We start from the raw sequence: 12,855 nt of genomic DNA, 5'->3' as shown, positions 1-12,855 counted from the left end.
TAGGAAAAGACTTCCTACTTTGTTTTCCATAAACACAAGCTTCACATAAATCAATATATTCAACAGCAGGCAGGCCAGACACCATATCTTTCTTATACAATAATTGCAGACCCTTTATATTTAAATGTCCATATCTATGATGCCAAATTCTAGATTTATTTTTCCTTTCCACCATTAATACCCTTTTTTCAATACTTGATATGTTAAGTGGAAACAATTTGTTCTTTGTCATATTTACCTCGACAAGAATTTGCTTAGTTTGCTGATTCTTGATCAAGCACTTGGAGCGTTCAAACAGCACAGAGAAGCCACTGGTCACAAGCTGTCCAACACTGAGGAGATTCTGGGTTAGGCTTGGAACAAAGAAGACTTCATGTAACAGCCTTGTTTCAGCTCCATTTTGGATAGCAATTGTCCCTTTGCCTTCTACTTACATCTGCTTATCATCACCAAGTCTCACCTTGAGCTTGTAGTTCTCATCCAGCTCTTTGAATAGTGAACGTATGCCTGTCATATGATTAGAGCATCCACTATCCAAAAACCAGATATCATCTGAGGTCTCATTGAGCTCAAGATCAGCCATAAAGAGTTTGAACTCATCCTCTCCATCATCTTCTTCTTCATTTGCTTCTTCTACATAGTTAACCTGACTTGCTCTTTTCCAACAATTTTCCTTGATGTGCCCAAAACGTTTGCAGTAATGGCATTGGATAGGTTGCCTCTGCCCATCTCGTTGCCCTCGTCCTCGACTTACACCTCTTCCTCGGCCTCTCAGATCATTTTGCCTGCTATCACCACGTGTGATTCTTTCCAACGTTGAGGTTTCTCGCTTTATATGAAAGGCTTTCTCTTCCTCATGTTCTGAACTACGATTCAATCTTTCTTCATGAGCTAGCAATGAACCCATTAGTTCATCAAACGTAAATGTTGACAAATCCTTGGATTCTTCAATTGCAGTAACTACGTGATCAAATTTAGGAGTCAAGCTTCTTAACACCTTTGCCACCACAGTTGAGTCTAAGCATTGTTCCCAAAGACCTCTCATCTTGCTCACCACAGTCGAAACCCTGGAGAGGTAGTCTTGCATAGATTCTTCATGTTTCATCATTGAAATTTCAAATTCTCGCCGTAAAGACTGCAACTTGACCATAATTACTTTCTTATCTCCTTGAAATTCCTTCTGCAAGATTTTCCAGGCCTTTTGAGATGTTGACGCTACCATGATTTTGGAGAATATGCTCTCATGGACAGCTTGCTGGATAAAGAAGAGTGCTTTTGAATCCCATTTTTTGTTCTCTTTCAATCGAGCTTCATCATCTGAATCAGCATATCCATTCTCCACCAGATCCCATAAGTCCTGAGACTTGAACAGCGTTTTCATTTTGATGCTCCAAAACTCATATTTTTCTCCAGTAAAGACTGGAATCAAAGGTTGAGAAGCAGTCATTGCATTTGAACTTGCCATTGATGCAAACAGAAGACACATATAACTCTCCCTCTCCCTCACGTGTTTCCCAACAAAACTCAACTTTTCTGTAACGACCCGGAAACCGGACCGCTACCGGCGCTAGGATTCAGGTCGGCTTAAGGCCGCCGGAACCCGTAGCAAGCCAAACATACATCCTGTGAACCTGTTCAATCCCATACATGAACCAAAACATACATAAAAATTAAAACTTTTCTTTCATTCAAACATTTCTTTACCCAGCCTAGCCTGTGCATGCATAACCATAACATAAACCCCCCCTCATTGGAGTTCTCAACAAATACTCCAATGGGGTACATAACATGTATTAGGCTTGGGTTACATAAACATCATAAAACATTTATCTCATGTATTTAAGGGATTACAACAGACTCTAGTCAAGCACACTATAAAACTTACATTACATTACATAACATACTTTTACATTACAACCAAACCATGTCCACTTCTATGCTATTACAGAGACTTCTCTTACTCTTGCTGACTTCTCTATCTACTCTGCACCTGCAAGACTGGGGTCAGGGGAGAGGGGTGAGCTAAAAAGCCCAGTGAGCAAAAGGTAAAAACATGATATTAATTCCTCCATTTTTAGGTATTTTATTCTCCATTTTATTATTAACATTTGCTTTAATTCCACACTTTTTAGGTATATTATTATTCATTTTATTAATAGCATTAAATAACATAACTTTTACTTTACATGCTTTCATGAAATGCAACACATCATATTTAATCACATAAAGGATAGTATTGTCACCATTAGTCCTCACATCTCCAAGTGCCAGGGGCGTAGAATGGGCCTCGCTGGTCTTTCTCTTACATAACATACATATCATAACATTCCAAAGTGCCAGGGGCGTAGAATGGGCCTCGCTGGTCTTTCTCTTACATAATGCCAGGGGCGTAGAATGGGCCTCACTGGTCTTCCATAACAAATCATCATAACATAACATTAGAGGACTATGGATCACCCAATAACCATCCACATCAACATCAAATTATGCAATGCAACATATTCGTGAATTTCTAATGCAAACATCCTGAAACATCGCATGGCATTAATGATGCATGAGTATGCTATCAGATTCATTCATTTGTTCATTCATTCATTACTTAAAAAACTTAGGGAATAATCCCACTCACCTGGTGACTAAAGCTTTAACGACGGACTCTGAAAGACTATCTCACAACCGGGGGTCTCGGGTCCTCGGGTCCGAACTTACATAGGTGGACTCAAATGAGGCACCAAACAACAAGAACATAACTCTAAACATACCCCCAAAAACCTCCTCAAAACACCTCAAAACATCCCTAGAAAACATGCAAGAAAAGGCTGGGAAGGGCACTTTCGGCGGCACCTTCGGCGGCCGGAAGTCCCTCCAGAGCCGAAAGTCAGGCAGGTTCGGCGGCACCTTCGGCGGTCGAAACTCCCAGACAGAGACGAAACTCATGCATGTTCGGCGGCACCTTCGGCGGCCGAAAGTCTCGGACAGAGCCGAAACTCAAACTTTCGGGGGCAGGCTTCGGCAGCCTAAAGCTGCCTCCCAAGCTGGTTCGGCGGCCGAAAGTACCTTCGGCTGCCGAACCTGGTTTCTGCCAAAGGGCAGAAACTTGGTTCTTCATGCCCAAAACAACCCCCTACACAACCAATCATGCATAAACCTATTCTACAACAAGCATACTCAAGCATACAAGCTCCTAGGGGCCTCCAACAAGCTTAAACCCCAATTACAACACACAAGCAAGCCACATTGCACATAAACACACATTAAAACCATGGATTTTTCATAAAAACCCAACAAGCCTACTCATGCATTTCTACCCCAAAACCTTGCATAAAACTTACTTAAAACACATATAGAACTAGAGATCGGCTCTTACCTCTTGAAGATCGAGAGAGAAACGATCCTAGCTCGAAGGTGGGGAGATTCGAGTTCTTGAACCTCAAAGCTCCAAAACTTGCTTAAACTTTAAAACTCTTCAAAAACAAGATGTAATTTGTTAAGATCTAAAGGATTTGAGGGAAAACACTTAAAATGACCATAGGAGGGCTAAAGCTTACCGTCGGCCGAAATGGGAGAGAAAACCTCGCCTGTTTCGGTCACGGGGTCCTTTATAGGGCAGGTTCTGTCACCTTTCGGCGGCCTAACGTGCCCCCACATCTCATGCATGTTCGGCGGCCGAACATGAGGTTCGGCGGCCGAACCTTGAGTCTTTCAAACAAGGCTTTCGGAGGCCTAAAGCGCTCCCAAAACCCCACCATGTTCGGCGGCCGAACTTAACTTTCGGCGGCCGAACCTGGCAAAGTCTCCTTGGTCAATTTCATTCAAAACTCAATTTCCTTTTTGCTTAAAAACATAAAATACATTAAAAACATTTCATAAAACATGGTTTTACCCCTTCTAGAGGTTTCCGACATCCGAGATTCCACCGGACGGTAGGAATTCCGATACCAGAGTCTAGCCGGGTATTACATTCTTCCCCCCTTAAGAACATTCGTCCCCGAATGTTCACCAAACAACACATAACATGGCAAACATATAACATACATACAAGGCACATCAACACATAGGGATCTAACCTTAAAAGAGCTGAGGGTACTGCTGGAGCATAGACTCCCGTGTCTCCCAAGTGCATTCTTCCAAGTTGTGGTGGTTCCACAGGACTTTCACCATCGGGATTTCCTTGTTTCTTAACTTTCTGATCTGCGTGTCTATGATCCGTACTGGCTGTTCAACATAGGTGAGATCCTCTTAGACCTCCACATCAGGCTCACTAAGAACCTTACTCGGATCTGACACAAACTTCCTCAACATCGAAACATGGAAGACCGGATGGATTCTTGCCATTGAAGCAGGTAAATCTAGCTTGTACGACACATTCCCAATCTTTTGCAAGATTTCAAAGGGTCCGACGTATCGTGGGGCTAGTTTACCTTTCTTCCCGAAGTGAACCACTCCCTTCATTGGAGACACCTTAAGCAATACCAGATCCCCCTCCTGAAACTCTAACCGTCTTCTGCGGATGTCTGCATAACTCCTCTGTCTGCTTGCAGCAGTCTTGATTCTTTCTCTGATTATGGGTACCACCCTGCTGGTAATCTCTACTAGCTCAGGCCCTGCCAAGGCCTTCTCTCCAACTTCCTCCCAGCAAACAGGTGATCTGCACTTCCTTCCGTACAAAGCCTCATATGGAGCCATCCCGATGCTAGCATGATGGCTGTTATTGTAGGCAAACTCCACCAAAGGTAGATGCTGCCTCCAAGAACCGCCAAAGTCCAGCACACACATTCTGAGCATATCCTCGATAGTCTGGATGGTCCTTTCTGACTGTCCATCAGTCTGGGGGTGGAAGGCAGTACTGAAATCCAACCTAGTACCCATGGCATTCTGCAGACTCCGCCAAAACCTGGAGGTGAACTGGGGCCCTCTATCTGACACTATCGAAACGGGAACCCCATGCAGCCTGACGATCTCATCCACATACACCTGTGCCAACTTGTCCACAGAGTAGCCACTCCTGACAGGAATGAAGTGAGCAGATTTGGTGAGTCTGTCCACAATCACCCATATGGAGTCCACTCTATTGGACGCCGCCGGTAACCCTACTACGAAGTCCATAGCTATATTTTCCCATTTCCATTCTGGAATAGGTAGCGGGTTAAGCATTCCAGCTGGCTTCTGATGTTCCAGCTTCACCCTCTGACACACTTCGCAGGCTGACACGAACTGTGCCACTTCTTTCTTCATTGCTGGCCACCAATAAACTTTCTTCAAATCTTGATACATCTTGGTGGCTCCGGGGTGAATGCTGTATCTTGCATTATGAGCCTCTCTCATAATGTCTCCTTTTAGCCCTATGTCGTCTGGTACACATAATCGACTCCCATAGCGGAGGATCCCTTTACTGTCGAATCTGAACTCACAATCATTGCCTGACTGAACAGTCCTGGCAATCTTTACTAACTCGGGGTCCTCATGCTGTTTCTGAGCAACTTGCTCAAGGAACACGGGTGTCACTTTCATCTGAGCCAACAAGGCACCTGTACTCGACAACTCTAACTGTAGCCCTTCTTCGATGAGCTTGTAGAACTCCTTTACTACTGGTCTTCGTTCTGCTGTGATGTGGGATAGACTGCCGAGTGATTTCCGGCTTAAGGCATCAGCTACTACATTAGCCTTACCCGGATGATACTGGATTTTGCAATCGTAGTCACTGAGCAGTTCTACCCATCTTCTCTGTCTCAAATTCAAATCTCTTTGACTCAGGATGTGCTGCAGGCTCTTATGATCTGTAAAGATCTCACATTTTACCCCATAGAGGTAGTGCCTCCACATCTTGAGTGCAAAGATTACTGCTGCCATCTCAAGGTCATGTGTGGGGTAATTCAACTCATGCTTCTTCAGCTGCCTAGAAGCATAAGCAATCACCCTCTCATTCTGCATCAGTACACAACCCAGTCCCACACGGGATGCATCACAAAAGACTGTAAAGTCCTCATCACTAGATGGCAGAGCTAAAACTGGTGCTGAAGTCAACCTCTTCTTAAGCTCTTCAAAACTCTCTTCGCACTGGTCGGTCCACAGAAATTTCTGATTCTTCCTGGTTAACCTGGTCAGAGGAGCTGCTATCTTTGAGAAGTCCTGAACGAACCTCCTGTAGTAACCAGCCAAACCCAAGAAACTTCTAATCTCTGTCACTGAAGTGGGTCTAGGCCAGTTAGCCACAGTTTCTGTCTTCTTGGGGTCCACCTCAATACCATTCTCTGACACTACATGCCCCAAGAACGAAATGCTCCTCAGCCAGAACTCACATTTAGAGAACTTGGCATACAAGCCATGTTCCCTCAAAGTCTGCAAGACCAACCGCAGATGATGGGCATGCTCTTCTGCATTCCTGGAATACACTAAGATATCATCTATGAAGACAATAACGAAGTGATCCAGGTATTGGCTAAACACTCTGTTCATGAGATCCATGAATGCTGCAGGGGCGTTTGTTAACCCGAACGGCATTACTAGGAACTCATAGTGCCCATATCTGGTCCTGAAAGCTGTCTTCGGCACGTCCTCATCTCTTATCCTCAGCTGATGATACCCAGATCTCAGATCTATTTTGGAGAAACAACCTGCTCCTGCTAGCTGGTCGAATAGATCATCGATCCTAGGCAACGGGTACTTGTTCTTGGTAGTGACCTTGTTCAACTGTCTGTAGTCGATACAAAGTCTAAGGGATCCATCCTTCTTTTTCACGAACAACACTGGAGCACCCCAGGGTGAAGTACTCGGTCGGATGAAACCCTTATCTACCAACTCCTGTAACTGTTCCTTAAGCTCCTTCAGCTCTGCTGGCGCCATCCTGTAGGGAGGGATAGAGATCGGTCTGGTTCCTGGCATCAATTCTATCTCGAACTCTATCTCCCTAGGAGGCGGTAAACCTGGCAGCTCGTCTGGGAAGACATCTAAGAACTCTCTAACCACAGGCACCGAGGCGGGCTCTCTGACATCTCTGTCTAGCTCTCTCACATGAGCTAGATAACCCTGACAACCCCTCCTGAGCAGCCTACGAGCCTGTAGGGCTGATATCAAACCTCTAGGTGTACTCCCCCTGTCTCCTCTAAAGACAACCTCTGACCCATCCTGACATCTGAATTTAACTACCTTGTCTCTGCAATCCAAGGTAGCACCATGGGTAGATAGCCAATCCATCCCTAGAATAACGTCAAAATCTGTCAAATCTAGAACCACTAGGTCGGCGGATAGGCATCTTCCCTCTATGAAAACTGGACTGTACTGGCAGACTGACTCTGCCACTGACGGGTCACACTTGGGTCCACTGACCCATAGGGGACACTCTAACCCAGAGACCATCAAACCCAACCTCTCGACCGCTCTCGGAGAAACAAAAGAATGGGATGCACCCGGGTCCATTAAGGCATAAGCATCTGAACAACCAATGATGATATTACCTGACACCACGGTGTTGGATGCGTTTGCCTCCTGCTGTGTCATAGTGAAGATCCGTGCTGGAGCTGACGGACCTTCCCCTCTGTAAGCTGATGAAGAAGAGGCTGACCCTCTCCCTCAGCCTCTGCCACTGGCCTGTGTCGCGGCTGAAGCTGCTGGCTGTGCCACACTACCCGAAGTAGTCTGCTGGGGCCGTGCCATAGGAACTGCTCTAGGACACTCCATGGACATGTGTCCCTCCTGCCCACACCTGTAGCAGGCTGTTGTCCCAAAACGGCATACCCCTCTGTGTAGCTTACCACACCGTGCACACACTGCATTATCAGCACCAGAGCTTGAGCCACTTCCTAGTCCCAGACCTGATTTGATCTTGCTCCAGAACTTACTCTTCTTTGGTTTCTTAGTGGTACTGCTCCACTTCTTACTAGCTGAACTCAAGGATGAAGGATCTATCCTTCCCCCACCTGGGGTCTTAGAACCTGAAGGCTGTGTCACTGACTGCTTAACAGTCCCCTCGATGATTGCACTAGCCTCCATTCTCCTGGCCATGTCTACAATGGTATGGAAACTTTCTCTATCAGCTGACTGAACCAAGGAGGAATACCTGGAATTGAGCCTCATGATATACCTCCTCGACTTCTTCGAATCTGTGTCCAGATGCTGCCCGGCAAACGACAACAATTCTAAGAATCTATCGGTGTACTCATCGACACCCATCTCGTCTGTCTGCTTCAGCTGTTCAAACTCAATCATCTTCAGCTCCCTGTAACTGTCAGGGAAAGCCCATCCTGCGAACTCATTCGCAAACTCCTCCCATGAAAGACTGTCCACCCTTGGTTTCACATAGCCCTTGAACCACTCACGGGCCTTTTTGCATTTCAGGGTGAAACCAGCCATCTGAATGGCTCTGCTGTCATCAGCACCTATCTCATCTGTAATTGTTTTGACCTTCTCCAGGTACACAAACGGATCATCACCTGTATCAAACTGGGGAGCACCCAACTTCATGTAGTCGGTCATCTTGGCCTTGCTCCCTCTAGATGAGGTAGGTTGAGGTCTTTGGGTTTCTGGAACTGTGGGTTCTGCTGGTGGTGGTGGTGCGACATCCCCTGGGATAGGGTTTGCTGTGCCTGGATGGAAGGATGGAGGTGGGTACATAGGGTACTGTGGATACTGGGGGTAGAAAGGTGGATATGGCATGTGAGAAGGGTAAGGATTAAAACTGGGGTAATTCGATGTACTTCCCATCGAATACCCGGGGTATGGTGAAAAAGGTGGGTACTGGGGTGGTGGAACAAACCCCGAGGCCTGAGTGCCTCCCTGAGACTCACCCATGCCCTCTTCTGGCATGTTTACACCAAGGTTACCGTCCCTCCTCTGCTCCACATCCATCTCTTCTTCCCCATCAACTGACATTCTTTCTTGCACTGTACCCCTTACTGATCTGCTTCTACCCAAATCCAAGGACCTTCTAGGGTCCCTCACTGTTCTGTCCCTGTTGGACCTGCTTGACATTGCCCTTGGCAATGCTGGAGGACGGGCGCTCGTGCCCTCATCCTCCGGTGGTACTCTAGTCAATCTAGCTGATCGACGAGTTCCTCGCATTCTGTTTACTGAAAAACAGCACAGATAACAAAATATTAGCATCAAATGGTTCATGTGGAAACACATGAACCCACATCATATACACATCATATTCATAGCATATCTCATGGCGTACATACTTTCATGCAAGACAGGACTCTACATCCTATCCTAGTGGACATGATTTCCTATTGTGCTTGACCTTTCTATAACATCTATGAGCCCGACACTCTAGGTCCGACCATATGAACCTAGGGCTCTGATACCATTCTGTAACGACCCGGAAACCGGACCGCTACCGGCGCTAGGATTCAGGTCGGCTTAAGGCCGCCGGAACCCGTAGCAAGCCAAACATACATCCTGTGAACCTGTTCAATCCCATACATGAACCAAAACATACATAAAAATTAAAACTTTTCTTTCATTCAAACATTTCTTTACCCAGCCTAGCCTGTGCATGCATAACCATAACATAAACCCCCCCTCATTGGAGTTCTCAACAAATACTCCAATGGGATACATAACATGTATTAGGCTTGGGTTACATAAACATCATAAAACATTTATCTCATGTATTTAAGGGATTACAACAGACTCTAGTCAAGCACACTATAAAACTTACATTACATTACATAACATACTTTTACATTACAACCAAACCATGTCCACTTCTATGCTATTACAGAGACTTCTCTTACTCTTGCTGACTTCTCTATCTACTCTGCACCTGCAAGACTGGGGTCAGGGGAGAGGGGTGAGCTAAAAAGCCCAGTGAGCAAAAGGTAAAAACATGATATTAATTCCTCCATTTTTAGGTATTTTATTCTCCATTTTATTATTAACATTTGCTTTAATTCCACACTTTTTAGGTATATTATTATTCATTTTATTAATAGCATTAAATAACATAACTTTTACTTTACATGCTTTCATGAAATGCAACACATCATATTTAATCACATAAAGGATAGTATTGTCACCATTAGTCCTCACATCTCCAAGTGCCAGGGGCGTAGAATGGGCCTCGCTGGTCTTTCTCTTACATAACATACATATCATAACATTCCAAAGTGCCAGGGGCGTAGAATGGGCCTCGCTGGTCTTTCTCTTACATAATGCCAGGGGCGTAGAATGGGCCTCACTGGTCTTCCATAACATATCATCATAACATAACATTAGAGGACTATGGATCACCCAATAACCATCCACATCAACATCAAATTATGCAATGCAACATATTCGTGAATTTCTAATGCAAACATCCTGAAACATCGCATGGCATTAATGATGCATGAGTATGCTATCAGATTCATTCATTTGTTCATTCATTCATTACTTAAAAAACTTAGGGAATAATCCCACTCACCTGGTGACTGAAGCTTTAACGACGGACTCTGAAAGACTATCTCACAACCGGGGGTCTCGGGTCCTCGGGTCCGAACCTACACAGGTGGACTCAAATGAGGCACCAAACAACAAGAACATAACTCTAAACATACCCCCAAAAACCTCCTCAAAACACCTCAAAACATCCCTAGAAAACATGCAAGAAAAGGCTGGGAAGGGCACTTTCGGCGGCACCTTCGGCGGCCGGAAGTCCCTCCAGAGCCGAAAGTCAGGCAGGTTCGGCGGCACCTTCGGCGGCCGAAACTCCCAGACAGAGACGAAACTCATGCATGTTCGGCGGCACCTTCGGCGGCCGAAAGTCTCGGACAGAGCCGAAACTCAAACTTTCGGGGGCAGGCTTCGGCAGCCTAAAGCTGCCTCCCAAGCTGGTTCGGCGGCCGAAAGTACCTTCGGCTGCCGAACCTGGTTTCTGCCAAAGGGCAGAAACTTGGTTCTTCATGCCCAAAACAACCCCCTACACAACCAATCATGCATAAACCTATTCTACAACAAGCATACTCAAGCATACAAGCTCCTAGGGGCCTCCAACAAGCTTAAACCCCAATTACAACACACAAGCAAGCCACATTGCACATAAACACACATTAAAACCATGGATTTTTCATAAAAACCCAACAAGCCTACTCATGCATTTCTACCCCAAAACCTTGCATAAAACTTACTTAAAACACATATAGAACTAGAGATCGGCTCTTACCTCTTGAAGATCGAGAGAGAAACGATCCTAGCTCGAAGGTGGGGAGATTCGAGTTCTTGAACCTCAAAGCTCCAAAACTTGCTTAAACTTTAAAACTCTTCAAAAACAAGATGTAATTTGTTAAGATCTAAAGGATTTGAGGGAAAACACTTAAAATGACCATAGGAGGGCTAAAGCTTACCGTCGGCCGAAATGGGAGAGAAAACCTCGCCTGTTTCGGTCACGGGGTCCTTTATAGGGCAGGTTCTGTCACCTTTCGGCGGCCTAACGTGCCCCCACATCTCATGCATGTTCGGCGGCCGAACATGAGGTTCGGCGGCCGAACCTTGAGTCTTTCAAACAAGGCTTTCGGAGGCCTAAAGCGCTCCCAAAACCCCACCATGTTCGGCGGCCGAACTTAACTTTCGGCGGCCGAACCTGGCAAAGTCTCCTTGGTCAATTTCATTCAAAACTCAATTTTCTTTTTGCTTAAAAACATAAAATACATTAAAAACATTTCATAAAACATGGTTTTACCCCTTCTAGAGGTTTCCGACATCCGAGATTCCACCGGACGGTAGGAATTCCGATACCAGAGTCTAGCCGGGTATTACATTTTCTACGCCCAGCAAAGCACGAAACCAGACTCTGATACCACTTTGAAGGAAATTTTGCAGAATCAATTTAAGAACAGAGGATTAATTTAGACTAAAGAAACAGCAACACTCAATGCTTCTGCTTGAAACACGATATTCCTTCTGTTGCTTATTGAATTCAAGAGGTGCCTATTATATAGGCTCGTTACATGTGGAAGAGGAAAATAAACACCAGAAAAATAGCACACGTTCTTGACGTGTTTTCATGAACTGAAAAGAAAAAATAACAAACAAACTAATTGAACGTGTAGAGATACTAGCAGAAGGATAGGGGAGCCGTAACTGAAAGTTGAATCATTCTCCTACAATATTAACATAAATGGCTTGTGAAACTGTTTTACTCATAATTTGGATGTGATAGTTTTTTTTACTAAATAGTTTTAACTTAAAGTATATGAGTCAATCATAAACATACAATTTCAAATTTGAACATGGAAGTGAATGAGTTTTCAATTTTCACTATATAGTGATGCTTACTTCTTCTTCTTTTTTTCTTTACTTCTTAAATTAACTATTACATATTCATATTATTTTTCAAGGATTATGAGCTTGCAAAGATGTTGACAAGGAGAGGATCATTGTTTCAAAATATTTTAGCCCAAAGAGAAAAATTTACTGAAAAAGATTATGGATCAATGAAAAAAATTTATGTATGGACCGAAGAAGACAAAATATTTTTACCAGAATTTCAAAACTGGCAAATGAATAACTATAAACCGGACATGGTTTATAGGGTAATCGGTGGAGATCATAAGCTTCAGCTTACAAAGACTAATGAGATTGCTCAAATTCTCCAACAAGTTGCTGATATTTATGCGTGAAGCATCTAATTATTACTAAGTTAATTTGGGTACTGCTATAAATAATCTTACACATTCATGTGTGTTGAAGGGAAGATTACCCTTATTGTGTAATCTATTATGCTTTTCTTTGAATGAATTAAATAAAATTATTAAATGGGTGTTAATGTCTTACTAAACTGTGTTTGTCTAGTATGGCCTAAAGCTAAACAAACTGTGTGTATATAATCTACCTAGGGCAGAATAAACCTCGAAACTCACTCTCAACTTGGCCTACCTT

The 12,855-nt window shown here is 44.3% G+C and overlaps 1 protein-coding gene across 1 annotated transcript in view; it reads left to right on the top strand.

Annotated features, from left to right (window-relative positions):
* Nucleotides 1-12,596, top strand: part of LOC110629243 ((S)-hydroxynitrile lyase) — a 28,837-nt gene extending 16,241 nt beyond the window's left edge. The window contains 1 exon segment of the mRNA XM_043949466.1: nucleotides 12,315-12,596. Coding sequence (XP_043805401.1) covers nucleotides 12,315-12,596 — 282 coding nt within the window.
* The last annotated feature ends 259 nt before the right edge of the window (nucleotides 12,597-12,855 follow it).

Source organism: Manihot esculenta, chromosome 13 (assembly GCF_001659605.2).
Source record: "Manihot esculenta cultivar AM560-2 chromosome 13, M.esculenta_v8, whole genome shotgun sequence".
Classification (NCBI taxonomy): domain Eukaryota; kingdom Viridiplantae; phylum Streptophyta; class Magnoliopsida; order Malpighiales; family Euphorbiaceae; genus Manihot; species Manihot esculenta.
This window is presented reverse-complemented; position numbering and strand designations above follow the sequence as displayed.